The sequence below is a fragment of the Rhinoraja longicauda genome, chromosome 4, assembly GCF_053455715.1.
Source record: "Rhinoraja longicauda isolate Sanriku21f chromosome 4, sRhiLon1.1, whole genome shotgun sequence".
Classification (NCBI taxonomy): Eukaryota; Metazoa; Chordata; class Chondrichthyes; order Rajiformes; family Arhynchobatidae; genus Rhinoraja; species Rhinoraja longicauda.
The window spans coordinates 10,829,407-10,857,378 of NC_135956.1; the positions used below are offsets into that span (position 1 = coordinate 10,829,407).

A 27,972-nucleotide genomic window follows, 5' to 3' on the forward strand; every position below is an offset into this window, starting at 1 on the left:
TGAGTTATTCTCAATGGTATAATTATCTCAAGCTTACAGTCGCTCTGTCAGATTTGGAATGACATTGTTTTTAAAGCATGTTAGTCGGATTGATTGCTTGATTGAAAGATCACAGCATGGAAATAGGCCCTTCGGCCCACCTACCATCAATCACCCAGTTCTATGCTATCCCACTTTCTCACCCACTCCCTACACACTGGGGGCAATTTTCAGAGGACCAATTAACCCATAGACTTGCATGTCTTTGGGAAGTATGGGGAAATTGGAGCACCTGGGAGAAAACCCACGTGGTCACAGGAAGAACATGCAAACTCAACATAGAAGTCAGAATCGAACCCAGGTCTCTGGCACTGTGAGCCAATGTTTCCTCACCCCTAAGGCTGTCAGGGGTTATGGGGAGAAGGCAGGAGAACGGGGTTGAGAGGGAACGACAAGTTGGGTAGGAAAATAACTGCAGATGCTGGTACAAATTGAAGGTATCACAAATAGCTGGAGTAACTCAGCAGGTCAGGCAGCATCTAGGAGAGAAGGAATGGGTGACTTTTCCAGTCTGGGTCGGGTCGGGTCAGTCTGAAGAAGGGTCGTGACCCGAAACGTCACCCATTCCTTCTCCCCTAGATGCTGCCTGACCTGCTGAGTTACTCCAGCATTTTGCGATACCTTCGAGAGGGAACAACAGATCAGCCATGATTGAACAGCGGAGTAGGCTCAATGGGCCGAATGGCCTAATTCTGTGCCTATAACCTGTGAGGACCAGCTGTGCCACTGTGCCGCCCCTAGAATGTTCTGAACCAGCTGAAAAATACTGAACAACCATTAACTCCAACTGCCTTGAACTGGATTCTGGGCTTATATTTCCAGGGTGGATTCTCAAACACAACCTTCTCATTGAGAGAAGTGAATGTCACCAATTAAGTCACAAGAGCTGCTCTTTTCAGAGCACTTGGAGAATTTCCATGTTCTTTTTTTTTTTCACCAACAACAATTTTCTCAAGCATTAAATTTAGGTCCAAATGTTTACCACACAGATATATAATTACCATAAGTGCAATCCAATCTATATTCGGTGTCAAGGAATGAGAGTAATTGAAAATCATCGCGCTAGATTTAATAAGCATCACGTTTGCGTTTCAAAGGCTTTCGAGATCCTGCGCCTTATGAATAAAGGCCAGTGTTTGTGAACATCTGTTTCAGATGCTGCCACTTACAAAAGGGAAGGGAAAAAAAACTTTTTGGAATTATTTAAGGGAAGAGAGTGGTATTGAGGGCAAGCTCGCAGGAGAAAGAAATCCTCTGTGGGTAGTATTTTTGAAAAATTGAACAAATCTCAAGAAACAGCAGCAGTCTTAAACACTAATGCTTTGTGCTGTGGAGCCCCAGAACTGCTTTAAAGATTCATTTTATGGAAAAATGATGTCCCATCTGAGCATCTTTGCAGGAATGAATGCTTTGACTGATTCAGCGGAAATCCACCTGGGAGAAGCAATCCTTTGAATACCCGGCAGTACCTCAAGCTAGGCTACTTTTTCTTTTCTTCCCTGGACTGCTTCCAGCTCAGGCGGCATGCTCTGTGAGGCCCTAACTTTCCCACACGACTCCACAAGGCGGCCGTTCCGGGAGGGACACGAAAAAAATCACCCCTCCCCGGAGGAGGTGGAAGAAAGATTGTTCCTAAAACCGCACTATTATTTACGCATTTTCTAAACAGCGAAGCAAAGCAGCCAAGGGGCGGCTCGGCGGCGCAGCGGTAGAGTTGCTGCCTTACAGCGCCAGAGACCCGGGTTCGGTCCTGACTACGGGCGCTGTCTGCACGGAGTTTGTACGTTCTCCCCGTGACCTGCGTGGGTTTTCTCTGGTCTTGTATCTCTAAACTAAATTAAACTAAACAAATAGAATAGCATAGAAATACTGTATGGAAATAGGCCCTTCAGTTATTAGGTCAAAAATGAGAGGAGTAGAATTAGGCCATTCGGCCCATCAAGTCTACTCTGCCATTCAATCATGGCTGATCTATCTCTCCCTCCTAACCCCATTCTCCTGCCTTCTCCCCATAACCCTGACACCCGCACTAATCAATGTCTATCTCTGCCTTAAAAATATCCATTGACTTGGCCTCCACAGGCTTCCGTGGCAAAGAATTCCACAGATTCACCATCCTCTGACTAAAGAAATTTCTCCTCATTTCTTTCCTAAAGGGACATCCTTTAATTCTGAGGCTATGACTTCTGGTCCGAGACTCTCCCACTAGTGGAAACATCCTCTCCACATCCACTCTATCCGAGCCTTTCACCAGGTCCCCACCTCATTCTTCTAAACTCCAGCGAGTACAGGCCCAGTGCCGTCAAACGCTCATCATATGTTAACCTACTCATTACTGGAATCATTCTTATAAACCTCCTCGGGACCCTCTCCAGAGCCAGCACATCCTTCTTCAGATATGGGGCCCAAAATTGCCCACAATTGTCCACTGAGTCCGTGCCGACCAGCAATCCCTGCACTTACACTATCCTACACACTAGCGACAATTTACAATTTTGCTAAGCCATTTATCCTACAAACCTGTACGTCTTTTGTACGTGGGAGGAAACCGAAGCACCCGGAGGGAACCCACGCGGTCACGGGGAGAATGTACAAACTCCATACTGACAGCACCCGTAGTCAGGATCGAACCAGGGTCTCTGGCGCTGTAAGGCAGCAACTCTACCGCTGTGTCACCATGCCGGCCAGTGACTAATAACAATGGGATGAATTCCCCACGTAAACATCTCTTCCCTTCCCTTTATCCTTCAGGATTCCCTTTATCCTGTATGTACACTGCGGACGCACGGCATGATTGTAATCATCTATAGTCTTTCCGTTAACTGGATAGCATGCATCGAAAAAGCGTTTCACTGTACCTCAGAACACATGACAATAAACTAAATTAAACTAAATTAAACTCTTGTAACAAGGACAGAGTCCCCCTTGTCCTCACCTTCCACCCCATCAGCCCTCGCACACAGCCTATAATCCTCCAACATTTTCGCCACCTCCAACGGGATCCCACTACTGGCCACATCTTCCCATCTCCACCCCTTTCTGCTTTCCGCAGAGACCGTACCCTCCAAGATTCCCTAGTCCACTCGCCCCTTCCCACCCAAACCACCCCCTCCTCTGGTACTTTTCCCTGCAACCGCAGGAGATGCAACACCTGTCCTTTTACCTCCCCCCTCGACTCCGTCCAAGGACCCAAACAGTCTTTCCAGGTGAGGCAGAGGTTCACATGCACCTCCTCCAACCTCATCTATTGTATCCGCCCTTCCAGGTGTTAACTTCTCCACATCGGCGAGACCAAGCCCAGGCTCGGCGATCGTTTCGCTCAACACCTCCGCTCAGTCCGTCTTAACCTACTTGATCTCCCGGTGGCTCAGCACTTCAACTCCCCCTCCCATTCCCAATCTGACCTTTCTGTCCTGGGCCTCCTCCATTGTCAAAGTGTGGCCTAGCACAAATTGGAGGAACAGCACCTCGTATTTCGCTTGAGCAGTTTACACCCCAGTGGTATGAACATTGACTTCTCTATCTTCAGATAGCCCTTGCTTTCCCTCTTGATCCCCGCCCCTTCCCAGTTCTCCCACTAGTCGTCCTGTCTCCGACAACATCTTATCTTTGTCCCGCCTACTCCCCTGACATCAGTCTGAAGAAGGGTCTCGACCCGAAACGTCTCCCATTCCTTCTCCCGAGATGCTGCCTGTCCCGCTGAGTTACTCCAGCATTTTGTGTCTGCCTTCGATGTAAACCAGCACCTGCAGTTCTTTTACTACATAAATTAAACTCTCTCCGTGCGTAGGAAGGAACTGCAGATGCTGGTTTACACCAAATATCGGCACAAAATGCTGGAGTAACTCAGCGGGACAGGCAGCATCTCTGGAGAAACGGAATGGGTGACGTTTCCGGGCGACACCCTTCTTCAGACTAAGAGCCCTCAGTCTGAAGAAGGGTCTCGACCCGAATCGTCACCTATTCCTTTCCTCCAGAGATGCTGCCTGACCCGCTGAGTTACTCCAGCATTTTGTGTCTATCTTTGATTGCCCTCATGTATAGTATGATTCAATTTGACTGGAAAGAAAACGAACAAAAGCTTTTCACCGTACAGGTTTTTGACACAAGTGCCAAAACAGAACTTCCCCCTGGGGCCGAATCAAGCTGGGCTGGATGGAAACGCCTCAACAGACTGAGAGCTGGTACTGGTCGCTGTAAAACCACTCTCAAGAAGTGGGGTTATATAGACAATGAAGACATCACCTGCTTATATGTGGCACTGATCCACAAACTATGGAGCACCTATTGAGATGTCCTCTGATGGAGCAAAGCAAAGCTGAGCAACTCGCAGAGAACAATGGCATTGCTAAGAGTTGTAGGTAGACACAAAATGCTGGAGTAACTCAGCGGGCCAGGCAGCATCTCAGGAGAGAAGGAATGGGTGACGTTTCGGGTCGAGACCCTTCTTCAGACTGAAGGATCGGAAACTTGCTTGCCTCCAGACCGTTCCCTCATTAAAAAAAAATCCCAGACCTCTTGCTGAGAGTTGTGTTCAGTTTTGGCTGAAACACAATATCTAGCATGCGTGGGCACGATAAGAAGAACTGTATCTTGTTGCACCTGACAATAATAAAGCAATACCAATATTTGTGTAAACCGTTCGACACCAATTCAATGTGATTTTTGCCTAAGAGATGAAGAGGGCCGGCTTTGCCTATCTAAACTCCCTTGCTTTCCTTTCCCCGTTCAGAAAGAAATGAGTACGTCTCCGCAGACGGAGGTCCACCTACACATTCTGTGAGAACACGGGACTCCGGTCGTTGACGTTGGTGATCCGTATCCGCACGGACGTGGTTCCGGTGCGCGGGGGTTGCCCTCTGTCCACCGCGGCCACGACGAACTCGTACATGTGGTTGGGTTTCTCGTAGTCCAGCGGCTGCTTGGGGACCAGGAGGCCCTGCGCGGTGACGGCAAACTCGGCGGCCTGGGTGAAGTAGGAGATCTCCGCGTTGGGCCCCGTGTCGCAGTCCTGGGCAAGCACTGTGTGTGTGTGTGTGTGCGTGTGTGCAAAAACAAAACGGCACTTCAGTTACAAACATGGAAACATAGAAAACAGGTGGCAGAGTAGGCCCTTCACCACCATTCAATATGATCATGGCTGATCATCCAAAACCATCCTGCTTTCACCCCACACCCCTTGATTCCGTTAGCCCAAAGAGCTAAATCTAACTCTATCTAACTCTTGGGAGTTGGGACCAAAAGCAACGCCCATAAACAATTAAGACACGTATGTGTGTAGGAAGGAACTGCAGATGCTGGTTTAAAGTGAAGAAAGACACAAAGCGCTGGAGTAACTCAGCAGGACAGGCAGCATCGTTGGAGAGAAGGACTCAAGACTGAAGAAGGATCTCGACCCGAAACGTCACCCATTCCTTCTCTCCAGAGATGCTGCCTGTCCCGCTGAGTTTCTGCCGCTTTTGTGTCCATCTACGGTAAGGCAGGTACATGGATAGGCCAGGTTTGGAGGGAGATGGACCAAACACGGACTAGTGTAGCTGGGACATGTTGGCCGGTGTGGGCAAGTTGGGTCGAAGGGTCTGTTTCCACACTGTGGAATTAGCATGGGTTTAGTTTAGTTTAGTTTAGAGATACAGCGCAGAAACTGGCACTATCACCCACCGAGCCCCCACTGACCAGCGATCCCCGCACACTAACACTATCCTACACACACTAGGGACAGTTTAAATTTGTACCAAGCCAATTAACCTACAAACCTGTACTTCTTTGGAGTGTGGGAGGAAACCGAAGATCTTGGGAGAAAACCCACGCAGGTCACGGGGAGAACGTACAAAGCCCATACAGACAGCGCCCGTAGTCAGGATGGAACCCGGGTCTCTGGCGCTGTGAGGCTGTAACTCTATGCTGCGCCACCGTGCCGTGTCAGGGGTTATGGGGAGAAGGCAGGAGAATGGGGTTAGGAGGGAGAGATAGATCAGCCATGATTGAATGGCGGAGTAGACTTGATGAGCCAAATGGCCTAATTCTGCTCCTATGACTTAGGAACTTATTAAAGCACCATTGAACCATTTATAGTCATAGAATTCTGTGAATTACATTCCTGGACCACCCATATGGAAACAATGGCCAAGATAGCACACCGACCCTTCTACCTCTTTAGGTTATAATGAAGGGTGTTAGTGTAGCAAAGAACAGACCTTTTGGCCCGCAATGTAATGACTGGAAATTATAATTACAAACAACTTTGAACCCTAATCTTTTGATAAAATATAATTCAGGCTTTTTTAATTTCCAGCTATGAGACTTCTTGTGTCTCCATATTATAAGAATGTCCAATTATATTTTATACTGTATAAGTATGAGTATACTTTATAAAGTATAAGTATTAGGCAGCATGGTGGTGCAGCAGTCGAGTTGCTGCCTCACAGCGCCAGAGGGCCGGGTTCGATCCTGACCACGGGTGCTGTCTGTACGGAGTTTGTACGTTTTCCCCGGGTACTCCGGTTTCCACCCATTAACCTACAGACGTGCAGGTTTGTGGGTTAATTGGCTTCTGTTAATTGCCCCTAGTGGATGGGAAAGTGAGTAACATAGAACTAGTGTGAACGGGTTCGATCCTGACTACGGATGCTGTCTGTACTGAGTTTGTACTGCGTTAATTAATCGGTTAATTGGCTTCAGTAAAGATTGTAAATTGTCCCTAATGTATAGGATAGTGCTATCTGTGCGGTGATCGCTGGTCGGCGTGGATTCGGTGGGCCGAAGGGCCTGTTTCCGTGCTGAATCCCTTCGACTAGAAACCAAAAACTAAAACTCCGTTCGTTCACATTCTGCGTTGTGTCAGCACGTGCCCTGTCATATTTATCAATGTAAATAGTCGCAGATTTATTAATGGCAAAGCTATTCACGACGTGATTTTTTCGCGTTAATTCTATGCCGTGAATTTAAATATGAAATTAATATTCATGAGTTCACAACCATTTGATCCCAGTCTCGACTAATTTAGTTAATTCGCATTGGATGGTGGTAATTGCAGTTTAATTGGCTAGATAGAAAAATGGGAGTGTTTTTCTAAACAGTCAAAGACGGTGCACTGCTGATGAGGCTGACATTTACTTCCCACTAGTAGTTGAGCAAGCAGTCTAGGTAGTGTAAGAAAATAACTGCAGATGCTGGTACAAATCGAAGGTATTTATTCATAAAGTGCTGAAACGTCACCCATTCCTTCTCTCCTGAGATGCTGCCTGACCTGCTGAGTTACTCCAGCATTTTGTGAATAAATACCTTCAAGCAGTCTAGGTAGATCACTTCAAGCATGTTGGTGTGGTCTGGACCAAGCTGGGCCTTACCTCCACCTATTGCAATCCTCCCATGGGTTCCTGTTCACCATCGTTTAGTTTAGTTTAGAGATACAGCGCGGAAACAGGCCCTTCGGCCCACACCGACCAGCGATCCCCGCACATTAACACTATCCTACACACACGAGGGACAATTTACATTTATACTGAGCCGATTAGCCAACAAACCTGTACGTCTTTGGAGTGTGGAAGGAAACCAAAGTTCTCGGAGAAAACCCACGCGGTCACGGGGAGAACGTGCAAACTCCTTACAGACAGCACCCGTAGTCAGGATCGAACCCGGGTCTCCGGCGCTGCAAGCGCTGTAACTGTAAGCTTATACCAAGCCATTTTACATACAGATTTCTAATCTGACAGTCTTTTAGTTTAGAGGTGGAGCATGGAAACAGGCTGCAAGACCCACCGTGCGCATGGGGCGCAAAGGTGATGCAGCGGTAGAGTTACTGCCTTACAGCGCCAGAGTCCCGGGTTCGAGCCAAGAACGCAAGAAATCGCAGCGGATTGTGGACGCAGCCCAGACCATCACGCAAAACCAACCTCCCTTCCTTTGACTGCATTTACACCTCACGCTGCCTCGGCAAGGCCAGCAGCATAATCAAGGGCAAGACCGTGATTATTCCCTTCTCCTGTCTCTGTACACCGTAAATGGATCGATTGTAATCATGTTTTGTCTTTCCGCTGACTGCAAAGCACACGACAAAAAGCTTTTCACCATTCAAGTGACAATAAACTAAACTAAATCGGGAAGTGAAACTTAATGTGGGACTGGTCAATTAAGTGGCAAAAGTGATCGGACTTGCTGGCTTTACCTTGCACTAAACATTATTCCTTCATCATGTATCTGTACACTGCAAATGGATCGATTGTAATCATGCATTGTCAGAGAGTTGTAAATCTGTGGAATTCACTGCCTCAGAAGGTAGTGGAGGCCAATTCTCTGAATGCATTCAAGAGAGAGCTAGATAGAGCTCTTAAGGATAGCGGAGTCAGGGGGTATGGGGAGAAGGCAGGAACGGGGTGCTGATTGTGGATGATTAGCCATGATCACATTGAATGGCGGTGCTGGCTCGAAGGGCCGAATGGCCTCCTCCTGCACCTATTGTCTATTGTCTTTCTGCTGACTGGATAGCAGGCAACAAAAGTTTTTCACTGTACCTCAGTACTAGAGACAATAAACTAAACTGAACTGAAAACTGAACTGTGCAGAGTTTGCATGGAGTCATGGAGTGATACAGTGTGGAAACAGTTCCCTTCGGCCCAACTTGCCCACACCAGCCAACATGTCCCAGCTACACTAGACCCACCTGCCCGCGTTTGGTCCATATCCCTCCAAACCTGTCCAATCCATGTACCTGTCTAACTGTTTCTTAAATGTTGGGATTGTCCCAGCCTCAACTACCTCCTCTGGCAGCTTGTTCCATACAGAATGGGGGAATCAAGAACCAGAGGACATAAGTTTAAGGTGATGGGGGGGAAGGAAAGATTTATAAGAACCTGAGGGTAACTTTTTCACACAAAGGGTGGTTGATGGTTTATAGAACAATCTGCCGGAGGAGGGAGTTGAGGCAGGGACTATCGCAACATTTAAGAAACATTTAGGCAGGTACGTGGATAGGCCAGGTGTAGAGGAATTTGGGCCAAACGAGGCAAGTGGGACTAGTGTAGATGGGACATGTTAGTCGGCATGGGTAAGTTGGGCCGATAGGCCTGTTTCCAGGCTGTACGATTCTATGACTCTATGGGTCCTGACCCAAAACATCGTCTATCCATTGCCTCCACAGATGCTGCCTGACCTGCTGAATTTCTCCAGCACTTTGGGTTTTCTTTGCTCATGTTCACTGATTAGTGCAGAACTCCGAATAATAAAATAACCACTATACCAGTATAACTCTACAACGGGCTGCACAGTGGCCTCGTGGTAGAGCTACTGCCTTACAGTGCCAGAGACCCGGGTTCGATCCTGGCTACGGGTGCTGTCTGTACAGAGTTTGTACGTTCTCCTCGTGACCTGTGTGAGTTTTCTCCGAGGTCTTCGGCTCCCTCCTGCTCTCCGAAGACGTACAGGTTGGTAGGTTAATTGGCTTGGCGTAATTGTAAATTGTCCCAAGTTTGTGTGTAGGGCAGTGTTAATGTGCAGGGATCGCTGGTCGGCGCGGACTCGGTGAGCCGAAGAGCCTGTTTCCGCGCTGTATCTCTAAACTAAACTAAACTAAACAGTTCTCGTAAATTGACCCAGTTGCCCGGCCAACCTCAACACCACTGCCAACGTGTAGTTCCCAATGGATGTGTGGATATTTAGTAAGAGTAAATCAGGTCGTCCGCCAGCTTTCACGGAATAGGCGTGTGTACGAAGAGGACCACTTAAATAGGCTCCTCAGTGCCCTGGAGTCATCCACCAGAAAGCTATCAACCCCTTCAGCAGAAGAAGGAAGAAAATTGACAGGAAATATTGTGAACGTAGCTTTAGTCTTAAAAAAAAGCCCAACTCTGCTACATTCTCAGGGCAATATTATAAATGCCTGGAGCAGTGCACATCAATTCTCTTCAAAACTCAGAGCAGCGTGGCATTGACACTGCTATCCCATTGCTAGGCCATCTGCCTTAAAAGCATCAACAGAGAGGAATAGATCGGGTAGATGCACAGAGTCACTTGCCCAGAGAGAGGGAATCGAGGACCACAGGGCACAGGTTTAATGTGAAGGGGGGAAAGATTTAATAGGAATCTGAAGAGTAACCTTTTCACACAAAGGGTGGTGGGTGTATGGAACAAGCTGCCAGAGGAGGTAGTTGAGGATGGGACTATCCCATCATGTAAGAAACAGTGAGACAGGTACATGGATAGGACAGGTTTGGAGGGATATGGACCAAACGTGGGCAGGTGGGACTAGTGTGGCCAGGACAGGTTGGCCGGTGTGGGTAAGTTGGGCCGAAGGGCCTGTTTCCACACTATGATTCTATGAGAAGCAATAGACAATAGACAATAGACAATAGGTGCAGGAGGAGGCCATTCGGCCCTTCGAGCCAGCACCGCCATTCAATGTGATCATGGCTGATCATTCTCAATCAGTACCCCGTTCCTGCCTTCTCCCCATACCCCCTGACTCCGCTATCCTTAAGAGCTCTATCCAGCTCTCTCTTGAATGCATTCAGAGAATTGGCCTCCACTGCCTTCTGAGGCAGAGAATTCCACAGAGTCACAACTCTCTGACTGAAAAAGTTTTTCCTCATCTCAGTTCTAAATGGCCTATCCCTTATTCTTAAACTGTGGCCCCTTGTTCTGGACTCCCCCAACATTGGGAACATGTTTCCTGCCTCTAACAAGTCCAACCCCTTAATAATCTTATACGTTTCGATAAGATAAGCAGTGTGGATGTTCATATTTTTGAGTCCAACTGGATTTTTTAATGACAAATTTGGCTGAAGTACACTTCGTTATCAGCATGGTGCCAGCTCCAAACTTGCTGTTGAACAGCAGAAGTTAATGCACATGAAAATGGAACCTGATACCCCTGAAGCAAGCTGACAGCTATTTGGAAGTTTTGCGGTAAGGGGAAATTCTTCAGCAAACTTGAAATGCCATCTCATTAAAACAAAAAAGTTTGCTGGTGTGCGCATCTCAGCATTTCATTCCCGCCGAGACAGTATAATTTGATCAATCTCATATTTTTGTCTGACATGAATAATCTTTCATTAAATATTCCTTTTAATGGAGCAAGGAGGTTTAATTAAATGTACTTTTCCAGAATCGCCTTCTCTCGAAAACTCGATCCTCGTTTATTTATACATGAATGAAGCAGGGGCAATTGAGTCAACGTTGACATTTCTAGTTCAAATGTGTCCTGAAAATAATCAAAGGGGAAGCTTCCGTATTAAAACTGCTGTCAGCTTTGCCACCGTGCTAAAGAAAGCTCGCTTCATTTTGCACTTGACAAGATGGCAACCGTAAAAGGCAAAATGCTTTGGTCTTTGTTGATGGATATGAAAGCCTTAATCTCACAAACAAATAACTCCCGGCCTTTGCAGATGTGCCAACATTCAAATCACAGCGGAGACAACAAGGTAACTTCACAGGCCGAGTAAAGAGCCCAGATGAGATTTTGACAAGAACTTCATTCCACATACATCTCCAAGATCACCTCCCTGACGAAAAAAACTGCACCAGGCACCAGTTCCAGTTCTAAGGGTGGCACGGTGGCGCAGGGGTAGTGTTGCTGCCTTCCAGCGCCAGGGACCCAGGATCGATCCTGATTGCGGGCGCTGTCTGTATGGAGTTTGTACGTTCTCCCCGTGACCTGCGTGAGTTTTTTCTGGGATCTCCCATTTCCTCCCAAACTCCAAAGACGTACAGGTTTATAGGTTTGGTAAAATTGTAAATTGTCCGTAGTGTGTGTAGGATGGTGTTAGTGTGCGGGGATCACTGGTCGGCGCGGACTCGGTGGGCCGAAGGGCCTGTTTCCATGCTGCATCTCTAAACTATACTAAACTAGATCCTCAATTCACCTTAACGTTTGAAAATAGCCCTGAGTATATTCACTTTACGATTTACAGTCTGAAGAAGGGTCTCGACCCGAAACGTCACCCATTCCTTCTCTCCTGAGATGCTGCCTGACCTGCTGAGTTACTCCAGCATTTTGTGAATAAATTACGATCTACACAAAGCTATTTACCAGAATGTTGCTTGGATTAGAGAATTTCAGCTGCAGGAATTGGATAGACTTGGATTGTTTTGTGTTGTTGCTGTGCTTAGTTTATAGATACAGTGTGGAAACAGGCCCTTCGGCCAACCGAGTCCACGCCGACCAGCAATCCCCGTACACTAGCACCATCCTGCACACTAGGGACAATTTACAATCTTTACCAATGCCAATTAACCTGCACAAAACTGCACGTCTTTGGAGTGTGGGAGGAAACCAGAACTCCTGGAGAAAACCCAGGCAGGTCACGGGGAGAACGTACAAACTCTGTACAGACTGCACCCCTTGACGGGATGGAACCCGAGTCTCTGGTGCTGTATGGCAGCAACTCTACCTCTGCGCCAAAATGCCACCCGTAAATGTTCTAAACATTTCTACTTTAGAAAACTGGACCAGATCAGAAACAATCATTTTAATTTTTGTTGACTTAATCCCAGAAAATGTTTTAAATTATTCAATCAAAATATAACTTCATACAATCTATTGAGTATCAAGTCCCCTGGTATATGTTCAAATGCTTTCATCTCAAGAATAACTCTTGTTTTAATCAGTACTTACAATACCCTGACAATTCAGCAGTGTGATTTTTAGGAATAATGATGATGTGGGCAAATATATCTTTTTGACATTTGTGATCTCTCAATTAACACTAATTTTTCACTTTCTTTCCAGGCTCGGTAGAGTTGCTGCCTTCCAGCGCCAGAGAGCCGGGTTCCATCTAACTACGGGTGCTGTCTGTACGGAGTTTGTACGTTCTCCCCGTGACCTGCGTGGGTTTTCTCCGGGTGCTCCGGATTCCTCCCACATTCCAAAGAAGTGCAGGTTTGTAGGTTCATTGGCTTGGTAAAATTGTAAATTGTCCCTATTGTGTGTGTAGGATAATGTTAGTGTGTGGGGATCGCTGGTCGGCGCAGACTCGGTGAATCAAAGGGCCTGTTTCCGCGCTGTATCTCTAAAAGCTAAAAAAGATTATAAAAGCACAATATAAAAGCACAACCTGAATACTCTTAGAGATTTATATATGAAACTGGACGCGCCTGACACATTTCAGTCAGGGAACTTATACATTAGTTGTGGGAGAGGAGCATGTGTTATGGTGGGAAGGAACTGCAGATGCTGGTTTACACCGAAAATAGACACGACATGCTGGAGTAACTCAGCGGGTCAGGCGGCATCTCTGGAGAGAGGAAATGGATGACGTTTCAGGTCGAGACCCTTCTTCAGACCTCTTTTGGTGAGAATATGTAGGGCTGTATTATTGTGTCTTTATCTTGTATCTTGTAACCTGCCTGGACAATGAGGTTTGATGCTTCATGGAAGCAGGCCCTGTAGCCCACCAAATGCACGCTGACCGTCGATCACCCGATCGCACGGGTTCCGTGATATCCCACTTTCTCATCCACTCCCTGCACACTGGAGGCAATTTACGGAGGGCCAATTAACCGACAAACCCGCACGTCTGTGGGATGTGGGAGGAAACCGGAGCACCCGGAGGAAACCCACGGGGCCACGGGGACAACGTGCAAACTCCACACAGGCAGCACCCGAGGGTCATCTATCACATTTGAACACTAAGCTGGAAGTTGATAATAAGCTCACAAAATAAGTTTAAAGTTTCATTCAAAGTCTTAGAGAAATAGATCAAAAATACCGACAGTTATTTTTAGAATGGTACACAATGCTTGTTACTAAAATAACATTAAAATAAGAATGAAACATATTTGCTTTTCATCCAAGTTTCATATTCAAATTTCCGGTTGATGAAATTAATAAAAGGAGAGCGAACTTTAAAAAAAAAAAAAAAAAGTTCAGGATCGAACCTGGGTCTCTGGCACTGTGAGACAGTCAAGTCAAGTCAAGTCAATTTTATTTGTATAGCACATTTAAAAACAACCCACGTTGACCAAAGTGCTGCACATCTGATTAGGAAAAAAAAAAGAAACATACAGTGGCAGGCAGCCAAACACAACGGCGCGGCCAGTGGCTCGACCAGCTGAGCCACCGGTGCTCTGTGGAACAAGGATGCCTGCAGCATCTTATATATTAGACCATTCATGGGCCTGACTTTAATGACTGGAACCCTCTAGTTTTACTGGTTTTCTATGGACTGGGGCAAAATGGAAGGAAAATATAATTTTAGCTGATTTTAGTCAATCCATGGTAGATAATAATTCCATTAAACCGGTTGTCAATGTCCTAGTTTGCAGTTCCAATGAACAAGACCAACCACAGTAGATGATTTGAAGTGCACCTTGGCATTTGTGAAACTGTAAAATTATTAGTGTCTCTCTCACTAAAGGGAGCAGAGGAGGAAGGGAGCTGATCTTATAGAAACATAAAAAAAGAAAATAGGTGCAGGAGGAGGCCATTCAGCCCCTTTGAACCAGCGCCTCCATTCATTGTTAATTCCCGGAATGGCGGGACTGTCATATGTTGAAAGACTGGAGCGACTAGGTTTGTATACACTGGAATTTAGAAGGATGAGAGGGAATCTTATCGAAACGTATAAGATTATTAAGGGGTTGGACATGTTAGAGGCAGGAAACATGTTCCCAATGTTGGGGGAGTCCAGAACCAGGGGCCACAGTTTAAGAATAAGGGGTAGGCCATTTAGAACAGAGATGAGGAAAAACTTTTTTAGTCAGAGAGTTGTGAATCTGTGGAATTCTCTGCCTCAGAGGGCAGTGGATGCCAATTCTCTGAATACATTCAAGAGAGAGCTAGATAGAACTCTTAAGGATAGCGGAGTCAGGGGGTATGGGGAGAAAGCAGGAACGGGGTACTGATTGAGAATGATCAGCCATGATCACATTGAATGGCGGTGCTGGCTTGAAGGGCCGAATGGCCTACTCCTGCACCTATTGTCTATTGTCTATTGTCTATTGTGATCATGGCTGATCATCCACATTCAGTAACCCGAGCCTTTGCAGTGGCTCCCTGTCCTCTGTCACATCGCCCCTCCCAGCACACGCAGAAGGGAGAGGATGTTGAAAGATTGGTGCACTGTCGAGGCCAACCCTGACCTTCCTATCCGTGCTGACTTGAACAATCTGCCCAACATGCGCCTGAAGTCCCGCAAACCCTCCTGGTCTTCATCCCTAACTTCCCATGTCAGCCACGGTTGCCTCTTACTCCCCTTGGAATCTTTCTTCCTCTTTCGAATGAAATGATCCTGCATCTTCTAGATTATGCTCAGAAATTCCTGCCATTGCTGTTCCACCGTCATTCCTGCTAGGATCCTTTTCCAGTCGACCTTGGCCAGCTCCTCTCTCATGCCTTCATAGTCCCCTTTGTTCAACTGCAACACTGACACTTCTGATTTAACCTTCTCCCTCTCAAATTGCAGATTAAAACTAATCATATTATGGTCACTACCTCCAAGCGGTTCCTTTACCTTAAGTTCCCTTATTAAATCTGATTCATTGGACAACACTAAACACAGAATTGCCTTCTCTCTGGTAGGCTCCAGTACAAGCTGCTCTAAGAATCCTTCTCGGAGGCACTCTACAAACTTCCTTTTTCGGGATCCAGAACCAACCTGATTTTTCCAGTCTTCCTGCATATTGAAATCCCCCATAACCACAGTGGCATTCCCTTTGTTACATGCCAATTTTAACTCCTGCTGCAACTTACACCCTATATCCGGGCTACTGTTTGGGGGCCTGTAGATTAGTGTTTTCCCATTAGTGTTTTCTTACCTTTACAATTCCTCAGCTCTATCCACAGTGACTCCTATTAAAACACTTGGCCATACTCTCTTATCCCTTCGCGAGCTTTCTGTCCCGTTAATTCCAGGGTCTTTCTTAACTTTTCCTATACTCTCTTTCCCTTTAACTCCATCCTTGTCTATCCCATTTGACACACCACCCCCACTATTTAGTTTAAATATGGAGGTGTATAAAATCACGAGAGGAATAGATCGGGTAGACGCGTAGAGTCTCTTGCTCAGAGTAGGGTTGAGGACCAGAGGACATAGGTTTAAGGTGAAGGGGAAAAGTTTTAATAGGGAACTCGAGGGTTAACTTTTTCACATAATGGGTGGATGGAACAAGCTGCCAGAGGAGGTAGTTGAGGCTGGGACTATCACAACATTTAAGAAACAGTTAGACAGGTACATGGATAGGGCACGTTTAGAGGGATGTGAACCAAACGTGGGCAGGTGTGACTAGTGTAGCTGGGACATGTTGTTCGGTGTGGGCAAGTTGAGCCGAAGGGCCTGTTTCCACACTGTATCACTCTATGACTCTATGGGACTGTAAATTGGTGCCAAAATGGCTCCTCTTGCTAACAGCCTCAGTGGGCTGTTGTGTGCATGCTACATGAACTGGGGGTTTGTGCTCTTGTACGGTGATAGTGTTGCTAACGGCCTCAGTGGGCTGCTCTGTGCATGCTACATTAACCGGGGGTTTGTGCTCTTGTACGGTGATAGTGTTGCTAATGGCCTCAGTGGGCTGCTCTGTTCATGCTACACTAACCGGGGGTTGTGCTTGTGTGCGGTGGTGGTCCTGCTGAGCTGTATACGTTTATACATTCATAAGTTCCAGGAGCAGAATTAGACCATTTGGCCCATCAAATCATTCAATCATGGCTGATCTCTATTTCCCTCTCAACCCCATTCTCCTGCCACCGCCTCATAACCCGTGGCACCCGTACTAATCAAGAACAAAGTGTGCAAAGCAAAAGTATTTCACTGTGTCTTGGTACACATGATAATAAAGACACCATTAAACCATTGACGTCCTGTAGTGGTGCACTGCATTCAGCACCTCCAGATTCAGGGACAGTTTCTTCCCAGCTGTTATCAGGTAACTGAACCATCCTACCACAACCAGAGAGCAGTCCTGAACTACAATCTACCTCATGAGTGACCCCTGACTATTTTTGATCGGACTTTACCTGGCACTAAACGTTGTTCCCGTATCATGCATCTATACACTGTAAATGGATCGATTGTAGTCATGGATTGTCTTTCTGCTGACTGATTAGCACCCAACAAAAGCTTTTCACTGAACCTCGGTACACATGGCGGCACGGTGGCGCAACGGTAGAGTTGCTGCCTTACAGCGAATGCAGCGCCGGAGACTCAGGTTCGATCCTGACTACGGGTGCTGTACTGTAAGGAGTTTGTACGTTCTCCCCGTGACCTGCGTGGGTTTTTTCCGAGATCTTCGGTTTCCCCCCCACACTCCAAAGACGTACAGGTTTGTAGGTTAATTGACTGGGTAAATGTAAAAATTGTCCCTAGTGGGTGTAGGATGGTGTTAGTGTGCGGGGATCGCTGGGCGGCGCGCTGTATCTCTAAATCTAAAAATCTAAAAAATCTAAATCTAAAACTGAACCATCCCACAACCAGAGAGCAGTCCTGAACTACTATCTGCCTCATGAGTGACCCCTGACTATTTTTGATCGGACTTTACTGACTTTACCTTGCACTAAACGTTGCTCCCCTATTATATATCTATACACTGTAGATGGATCGATTGTAGTCATGGATTGTCTTTCCGCTGACTGATTAGCACCCAACAAAAGCTTTTCACTGTACCTCGGTACACGTGACAATAAACTAAACTGAATCTTCAGATCTTGAGGGAGCTGTCCTTCCAATACTCTAACTCAGAGGGAAGAGGGGAAACAAATGGACACACTGACACACATATGCTTGTTTTAGAAGAGGGGTGTGCACTACCTTGCAACAAAGAGGTGCCAATGGGAATGTTTTCAGGAATGTCGTCGCAGCTGTAGATAGGATGCAGGAACTCTGGAGTACAGTCGTTTTCATCATCAATGTGAATTACTACCTGGAAAATATAATGAGCAAACAATTGGAATCAGAAGCCAAGCGGTGTAAAGTAGAATCAGTACAGTACAGTATACAGTCATATAGAGCGATACAGTGTGGAAACATGCCCTTCGGCCCAACTTGCCCACACCGGCCAACGTGTCCCACCTACACTAGTCCCACTTGCCTGCGTTTGGTCCATATCCCTCCAAACCTGTCCTATCCATGTACATGTCTAACTGTTTCTGAAAAGTTGGGATAGTCCCAGCCTTAACTACCTCCCCTGGCAGCTTGTTGCATACACCCACCACCCTTTATGTGAAAAAGTTACCCCTCAGATTCCTATTAAATCTTTTCCCATTCATCTTGAATCGACATCCTCTGGTCCTCGATTCCCCTACACTGGGCTTGAGATTCTGTGCATCTACCCGTTCTATTCCTCTCATGAATGATAAGTGATAGTCATAGTCATTGTGATAGTCATAAGTAATAGGAGCAGATTAAGTAACTCAGCCCATCAATTCTACTCTGCCATTCGATCATGGCTGATCTATCTCTCCCCCCTAACCCCACTCTCATGCCTTCTCCCCATAACCCCTGACACCCGTACTAATCAAGAATCTATCTATCTCTGCCTTAAAATATCCGTTGACTTGACCTCCACAGAATTCCACAGATTCATCACCTTCTGATGAAAGAAATTCCTCCTCACCTCCTTCCTAAAGGAACGTGTTTTAATTCTGAGGCTGTGACCTCTAGTCCTAGACTCTCCCACTAGTGGAAACATCCTCTCCACATCCACTTTATCTAGGCCTTTCACTATTCTGTATGTTTCAATGAGGTCCCCCCTCCTCCTCCTAAACTCCAGCGAGTACAGGCCCAGTGCCGACAAATATAGCATAGTACAGTTTCAGTTCAGTACAAACAGTACAGTGTGGTTGATTGTCACGTGTACCGAGGTACAGTGAAAAGCTTTGTGTTGCATGCTATCCATTCAGTAGAAAGACAAAACATTATTACAATTGAGTCATTTACAGTGTCTGTAGGAGTAGAGGTTTAAGAGTGTGGAGCGATTGTAATGTGTGATTGTAGATCTGCTTCTGTGGTTAGCAGGCAAATAGTCGCCTGGGTTGGGCGCCATCTATCTCTCACAAAGAACTGCAGGTGTGCCTTTACAAAAAAAAAGACACAAAGTGGTGGAGTTACTCGGCGGGTCAAACTGAGTTAGGCTGGCACTTTGTGTCCGTTCAGGAGCATTGGGGTGGCGGAATAGATTCGCAAGAAACTACAAATGCAGAAGTCTGCAGCAACTCCCCAGGGCAGGCAACATCTACGAAGGGAAATGGACAGAATAGGTTTTGGGTTGGAACACGGAACTGCAGATGCTGATCTACAAAAGAGGACACAAAACGCTGAAGTAACCCAGCGGATTTACATTTTTACCACTCCACCACTTTGTGTCTTTTTAACCTACAAACCTGTGTGTCTTTGGAGTGTGGGAAGAAACCGGAGCACCGGGAGAAAACCCACGTGGTCATGGGGAGAACATACAAACTCCGTATAGACAGCACCCGTAGTCAGGATCGAACCCAGGTTTGTGGTGCTGTAAGGCAGCAACTCTACCGCTGCACCACCGCGCCGCCCCATTTTGCTTGGTATCCAAACAGATCAGATAATACTATACATAAATATGTTGGGCAATAGACAATAGACAATAGGTGCAGAAGTAGACCACTCGGCCCTTCGAGCCAGCACCGCCATTCACTGTGATCATGGCTGATCATCACAATCGGTACCCCGTTCCTGCTTTCTCCCCATATCCCTTGGCTCTGCTGTCTTTAAGAGCTCTATCTAACTCTCTCTTGAAAGCATCCAGAGAATTGGCCTCCACTGCCTTCTGAGGCAGAGAATTCCACAGATTCACAACTCTTTGGGTGAAAAGGTTCTTCCTCATCTCCGTTCTAAATGGCCTACCCTTTATTCTTAAACTGCGGCCTCTGGTTCTGGACTCTCAAAACATCGGGAACATGTTTCCTGCCTCAAGCGTGTCCAATCCCTTAATAATCTCATATGTTTCAATGAGATCGCCTCTCATCCTTCTGAATCCCAGTGTATACAAGCCCAGTCGCTCCATTCTTTCAAAATATGACAGTCCCGCCATCCCGGGAATTAACCTCGTGAACCTACGCTGCACTCCCTCAATAGCAAGAATGTCCTTCCTCAAATTTGGAGACCAAAATTGCACATAATACTCCAGGTGTGGTCTCACTAGGGCCCTGTACAATTGCAGGACCTCTTTGCTCCTATACTCAACCCCTCTTGTTATGAAGGCCAACATGCCATTGGCTTTCTTCAATGCCGGCTGTACCTGCATGCTTCCTTTCAGTGACTGATGAACTAGGACACCCAGATCTTGTTGTGCTTCCCCTTTTCCTAACTTGACACCATTCAGATAATAATGTGACTTCCTGTTCTTGCCACCAAAGTGGATAGCCTCACAGTGGTGCAGCGGTAGAGTTGCTGCCTTACAGCGCTAGTGACACGGATTCGATCTTGACTACCGGTGCTGTCCGTACGGAGTTTGTACGTTCTCCCCGTGAACTGCGTGGGTTTTCTCCGGGAGGTCCGGTTTCCTGCCACACTCCAAAGACGACCAGGTTTGTAGGTAACTTGACATCGGTAAAATTGTAAATTGTCCCTAGTGTGTGTAGGATAGTGTTAATGGCCGATGACCATTGGTCGGTGTGGACTCGGTGGGCCGAAGGGCCTGTTTCTGTGCTGTATCTCTAAACTAAACTAAACAAACATACAGTCAAGTCAAACGCAAGTACAATAGATAGAGAAAAGGGGTTGTTCTGTGCCTTAGGATGGTAGAACAATCTGGTTTATCTGTATCATGTATCATACATCATGTATCTGTACACTGTGAATGGCGCAAAAGTAATCATGTATTGTCTTTCTGCTGACTGGTTAGCACGCAACAAAAGCTTTTCACTGTATCTCGGTACACGTGACAATAAACTAGGTGGAACTGTTTATATTAATGTGTTGATAGGCCAAGACCTATTGTTCACATTTTTTTACTATTGTTGTGTAGGTATCAGATACAAGAGGTTAATATTCCTCAAAATAGGCACAAAAAGCTGGAGTAACTCAGCGGGACAGGCAGCATCTCTGGAGAGAAGGAATGGGTGACATTTCGGGTCGAGACCCTTCTTCAGACTAATCTCAACCCGAAACGTCACCCATTCCTTCTCTCCAGAGATGCTGCCTGTCCCGCTGAGTTACTCCAGCATTTTGTGTCTGTCTTCGGTTTAAACCAGCATCTGAAGATACACACGTTAATATTCCTGCCTAGATGAGGTTCTTCTCCATTGAAGTGCCGATCTGCTCTCCATCACTGACCAACCTCAGAGGGAGGAAGGGATCACTGCCTGGGTTGATGAAGGATAATCCCCTGAAACTCTATCCTCGGTTTGGAAAAGAAAGCGAGCATTGTGCCATTAAAGATTTATAAAAACAACAATGGCACTAAACTCTTCTGATCTATCACTCTGTCAAAATGCTGGTTCAAACAGCCTTAGGACAAATCTCAACTCTGCAGCACACTGCAGATATCGCAACAGTGGCGCAGCGGTAGAGTTGGGGCCTCACAGCATCAGAGGCCCCGGTTCAATCCTGACGTCAGGTGCTGTCCGTCTGGAATTGGTGCGTTCTCCCTGTGACCACGTGGGTTTTCTCCTGGCGCTCTGGTTTCTCCCACACACTAAAGACATGCAGATTTGTAGGTTAATTAACTCCTGTAAATTGTCCCTGGTGTGTCGGATAGAACTAGGGTTTGTGTGATCGCTGGTCGGTATGGAAGCGGTGGGCCGAAAGGCCTGTTTCCGTGCTGTATCTCTAAACTAAGCTAAACTCTGTTCTGCCAAGTTCGGAACTATTAAAAAAAAAAATCAGTGTTTCTCCTCACCAGAAGGACGGTGAAAAATCTTTTTATGCATCAATGAAGATTCTTCTTCACTTCCATTCAAGTTGAAGGAATGGGGCAAGATCTGTTTTTCGTTCAGTTTAGTTTAGTTTAGAGATACAGTGAGGAAACAGGCCCTTCGACCAGCGATCCCCGCACATTAACACCCACCGGGGACAATTTTACATTTACCAAGCCAATTAACCTACAAACCTGTACGTCTTTGGAGTGTGGGAGGAAACCGAAGATCTCGGAGAAAACCCACGCCGATCACGGGGAGAACGTACAAACTCCGTACAGGCAGCACCCGTAGTCGGGATCGAATCCAAGTCTCCGGTGCTGCATTCGCTGTAAGGCAGCAACTCTACCGCTGCTCCACCATGACCACCCACATTTTGAATAAGTCCCTCCAACGATTCAAAATTGATCAGAGATCACTCTTAAACCACTGCACATCACACTGTCTCAGGAATGCAGCCAACATAATCAAGGACCTTTCTCACCCCAGTCATTCCCTCTTTTGGGGATTTTTACTTCATAATTTGAGGAAGGGAATTCTTGCTATTGAGGGAGTGCAGCGTAGATTCACCAGGTTAATTCCCGGGATGGTGGGACTGACATATGATGAAAGAATGGGTCGACGAGGCTTGTATTCACTGGAATTTAGAAGGATGAGAGGGGATCTAAGAGAACCATATAAAATTCTTAAGGAATTGGACAGGCCAGATGCAGGAAAAATGTTCCCGATGTTGGGGGAGTCCAGAACCAGGGGTCCGCGCCGCCCAGCGATCCCCGCACATTAACACTATCCTACACACACTAGGGACAATTTTTTACATTTGCCCAGCCAATTAACCTACATACCTGTACGTCTTTGGAGTGTGGGAGGAAACCGAAGATCTCGGAGAAAACCCACGCAGGTCACGGGGAGAACGTACAAACTCCGTACAGTACAGCACCCGTAGTCAGGATCAAACCTGAGTCTCTGGCGCTGCATTCGATGTAAGGCAGCAACTCTACCGCTGCGCCACCGTGCCGAGGTGTACAAACTCATGCTAAACCTTTTTTCCATACCAGGACATCAGAGATGTCCTCATTCTTTAGGGAACAGGGGTTCCCCTCTTCCATCATCGACAAGGCCCTCACGAGGGTCTCCTCGATATCCCGCGGTTCCACCCTTGCTTCCTCCTCCCCCTAGTCGCAACAGGGACAGAGTCCCCCTTGTCCTCACCTTCCACCCCATCAGTCGTCGCATACAGCACATAATCCTCCGGCATTTCTGCCACCTCCAACAGGATCCCACCACTGGCCACTTCTTCCCATCTCCAAACCTTTCAGCTTTCCACAGAGAATGTTCCCTCCGCAACTCCCTGGTCAACTCGTCCCTTCCCACCTAAACCACCCCCTCCCCAGGTACTTTCCCCTGCAACCGCAGGAGATGTAACACCTGTCCCTATACCTCCCCCCTCGACTCTGCCCAAGACCCCCGACAGTCCTTTCAGGTGAGGCAGATGTTCACTTGCACCTCCTTCAAGTAGCCCTTGCTTTCCCTCACTCTCCACCCCTCCCCCTTCCCAGTTCTCTGACCAGTCTTACTGTCTCCGACTACATTTTCTCTCTGTTTGCTTTGCTGTTGTTATCTTCTCCCAGCTAACAATGATTTATTCGGTGTGGGAAGGAACTGCAGATGCTGGTTTAAGTCGGATTTAGACACAAAAAGCTGGAGTAACTCAGTGGGGTAGGCAGCATCCCTGGAGAGAAGGAATGGGTGACGTTCCCGGGTCGAGACCCTTCTATTCTACATTTTCCTTGATCTCCATTCCCTTTGCACTTTTTTCACACCTTCACACTTCCTTATCCATGTATCTCCCTTCCCCCCTGACCTCAGTCTGAAGAAGGGTCTCGACCCGAAGCTCTTAAAGATAGTGGAGTCAAGGGATATGGAGAGAAGGCAGGAACGGGATTACTGATTGTGGATGATTAGCCATGATCACAGTGAATGGCAGTGCCGTCCAAAGGGCCGAATGGCCTACTCCTGCACCTATTGTCCATTGTCACCCATTCCTTCCCTCCAGAGATGCTGCCTGTCCCGCTGAGTTACTCCACCTTTTGTGTCTATCATGCTAAACCTATATACAGTGCATTCAGATAGTATTCAGACCCCTTCACTTTTTCCACATTTTGCTACGTTAAAGCCTTATTTTTAAATTGATTTAATTCACTTTTTTAATCATCAATCTACACACAATACCCCATAATAAAAAAGCGAAAACAGATGTTTAGAATTTTTTGCAAGGTAATTAAAAAGAAATAACTGAAATATCACATTTACATAAGTATTCAGACCCTTTACTCAGTACTTTGTTGAGGCACCTTTGGCAGCGATTACAGCCTCAGGTCTTCTTGGGTATGACGCTACAAGCTTGGCACACCTGTATTTGGATAATTTCGCCCATTCTTCTCTGCAGATCCTCTCAAGCTCTGTCAGGTTGGATGGGGAGCGTCGATGCACAGCAATTTGCAGGTCCCTCCAGAGATGTTCGATCGGGTTCAAGTCCAGGCTCTGGCTAGGCCACTCAAGGACATTCACAGACTTGTCACAAAGCCACTCCTGTGTTGTCTTGGCTGTGTACTTAGGGTCATCTCTAGCTGGCTTGCTTGCTGGAAGTCCAGAACCAGGGGTCACAGCTTAAGGATAAGGGGGAAGTCTTTTAGGACCGAGATGAGAAAACATTTCTTCACACAGAGTGGTGAGTCTGTGGAATTCTCTGCCACAGAAGGTAGTTGAGGCTAGTTCATTGGCTATATTTAAGAGGGAGTTAGATGTGGCCCTTGTGGCTAAAGGGATCAGGGGGTATGGAGAGAAGGCAGGTACGGGTTACTGAGCTGGATGATCAGCCATGATCATATTGAATGGCGGTGCAGGCTCGAAGGGCCGAATGGCCTACTCCTGCACCTATTTTCTATGTTTCTATGTTTCTATGTTTGTCCTGTTGGAAGGTGGACCACTCTGAGGTCCAGAACGCTCTGAAGCAGGTTTTCATCAAGGATATCTCTGTACTTTGCTCCGTTCATCTTTCCCTCGATCCTGACTAGTCTCCCAGTTCCTGCCGCTGAAAAACATCCCCACATCATGATGCTGCCACCACCATGCTTCACCGTAGGTATGGTATTGGTCAGGTGATGAGCGTTGCTGATTGGCATTCAGGCCAAAGAGTTCAATCTTGGTTTCATCAGACCAGAGAATCTTGTTTCTCTTGGTATGAGCCATTTAGGTGCCTTTTGGCAAACTCCAAGCGGGCTGTCATGTGCCTTTTACTGAGAAGTGGCTTCCGTCTGGCCACTCTACCATAAGGCCTGATTGGTGAAGTGCTGCAGATATAGTTGTCCTTCTGGAAGGTTCTCCCATCTTCACAGAGGAACTCTGGAGCTCTGTCAGAGTGACCATCGGGTTCTTGGTCACCTCTCTGATCAAGGCCCTTCTCCCCCGATTGCTCAGTTTGGCCGGGCGGCCAGCTCTATGAAGAGTCCTGGTGATTCCAAACTTCTTCCATTTAAGAAAGACAGAGGCCACTGTGCTCTTCGGGACCTGCAATGCTGCAGAAATTGTTTTATACCCTTCCCCAGATCTGTGTCTCAACACAATCCTGTCTCGGAGGTCTACGGACAATTCCTTCATCTTCATGGCTTGGTTTTTGCTCTGACATGCACTGTCAATTGTGGGACCTTATATAGACAGGTGTGTGCCTTTCCAAATCATGTCCAGTCAATTTAATTTACCACTGGTGGTCTCCAATCAAGTTGTAGAAACATCTCAAGGATAATCAATGGAAACAGGATGAACATAAGCTCAATTTTGAGTGTCATAGCAAAGGGTGTGAATACTTATGTAAATGTGATATTTCAGTCAATTCTTTTTAATTACCTTGCTAATATTTCTAAACACCTGTTTTCGCTTTTATATTATGGAATATTGTGTGTAGATTGATGATAACAATTTTTTTTTTAATCCATTTTAAAATAAGGCTGTAACGTAGCAAAATGTGGAAAAAGTGAAGGGGTCTGAATACTTTCTGAATGCACTCTATGTACCGACCGCCTGCTTCCTTGAAACGCCAATTATAAATGCTGAAAGACTTCCGAGCATTAAAATCGCACTGCGATTTGGCCTTGTAATATCTGCAAAAAATAAGACACTGAATAGCTCGAGGTAAGTCACTTATATTTTTCCCGTAAAATGCTGACTTTTGATCTCAGGTGTGACGATAATGGAAACAGTGAGCCCAATTGTGAAAAAAGAGAGATCGACGCAATCAGATAAAATACCGCTATGCCCAGAATTCATTTTTCCCTTTCTCATCCGCTAATTTAAATCTTTTACGGTGAAAAGAACCTTAATCAAAATCAGTCCAAAGAAAAGAAAAATAATTCCCCAGGCCTTACGACAAATAAATTCATTAAAATCAGCTCAGGATGTCACAGCGATCCATTTAGTCCAAGCTGGAGCATTACACTGCAGGATTACTGGCACTTTTAAGTGTGGATTCCACAGATGGTGTCAATATTGGAAGAGAGGAAGAGTCTATTAATCAGCAGCACAACAGCTTGAGAATAGGCTTACTGCAGCTCTAAAGTGTTCCCTCAACGAAGGTCTCATCGGAAAATCCTTGCCTTTGTTGCGAATACAATTTGCCCCACCCCTCCACAAAGAGTGCTTGAACTTAGCCACCAGTTTCCCACACAATACCACCGAAGATGGACACAAAGTGCTGGAGTAACTCAGCGGGACAGGCAGCATCTCCGGGGAGAAGGAATGGGCGACTTTTCGGGTCGAGACCCGTTCTTCAGACTGAGAGTCAGGGGAGAGGGAGACATAGGGATATGGAAGGGTATGGTGTGAAAACGAGAGATCAAAGGGGGCAAAGTCCAAGGAAAATGTAGGATGGAAAGTATTGTTCAAAGATTGACACAAAATGCTGGAGTAAGTCAGCGGGTCAGACACCATCTGATTGTAGGGGTCAAGGTGGGGAGGGGAGAGAAAGCTGGATGAGGGGCAGGACAAGGCCTGGCAAGTAATAGGTTGAAACAGGTACGAGAGGGTTCTGATAGGCAGATGATGGAGACCAGCCATGTTCGAATGGCAGAGCAGAATCGATGGGCCGAATGGCCTAATTCTGCTCCTATCTCTATTGAATTTATAAGGTGAGAGGGGAAAGATTCAATAGGAATCCGAGGGGCACCTTTTTCACACGGAGGGTGGGTGGGTGTATGGGACAAGCTGAGAGCAGATAGTTAAATCAGGTATTATAACAACATTTAGAAACATAGAAACATAGAAAATAGGTGCAGGAGTAGGCCATTCGGCCCTTCGAGCCTGCACCGCCATTCAATATGATCATGGCTGATCATCCAACTCAGTATCCCGTACCTGCCTTCTCTCCATACCCCCTGATCCCTTTAGCCACAAGGGCCACATCTAACTCCCTCTTAAATATAGCCAATGAACTGGCCTCAACTACCTTCTGTGGCAGAGAATTCCACAGATTCACCACTCTCTGTGTGAAAAAAACCTTTCTCATCTCGGTCCTAAAAGACTTCCCCCTTATCCTTAAACTGTGACCCCTTGTTCTGGACTTCCCCAACATCGGGAACAATCTTCCTGCATCTAGCCTGTCCAACCCCTTAAGAATTTTGTAAGTTTCTATAAGATCCCCCCTCAATCTTTTAAATTCCAGCGAGTACAAGCCGAGTCTATCCAGTCTTTCTTCATATGAAAGTCCTGCCATCCCAGGAATCAATCTGGTGAGCCTTCTCTGTACTCCATCTATGGCAAGAATGTCTTTCCTCAGATTAGGAGACCAAAACTGCACGCAATACTCCAGGTGTGGTCTCACCAATGCCCTGTACAACTGCAGCAGAACCTCCCTGCTCCTATACTCAAATCCCCTCGCTATGAATGCCAACATACCATTTGCTTTCTTCACTGCCTGCTGCACCTGCATGCCTACTTTCAATGACTGGTGTACCACGACACCCAGGTCTCGTTGCATCTCCCCTTCTCCTAATCGGCCACCATTCAAATAATAGTCTGCTTTCCTGTTCTTGCCACCAAAGTGGATAACCTCACATTTATCC

At 46.5% G+C, this 27,972-nt stretch overlaps 1 protein-coding gene across 1 annotated transcript in view; it reads right to left on the reverse strand.

Annotated features, from left to right (window-relative positions):
• Positions 1-27,972, reverse strand: part of LOC144592993 (neural-cadherin) — a 151,491-nt gene that overhangs the window by 76,004 nt on the left and 47,515 nt on the right. The window contains exons 6-7 of the mRNA XM_078398408.1: positions 17,778-17,889; positions 4,812-5,061 (exon numbers count right to left, since the gene is read on the reverse strand). Coding sequence (XP_078254534.1) covers positions 4,812-5,061; positions 17,778-17,889 — 362 coding nt within the window. The remainder of the gene's footprint in view (positions 1-4,811; positions 5,062-17,777; positions 17,890-27,972) is intronic.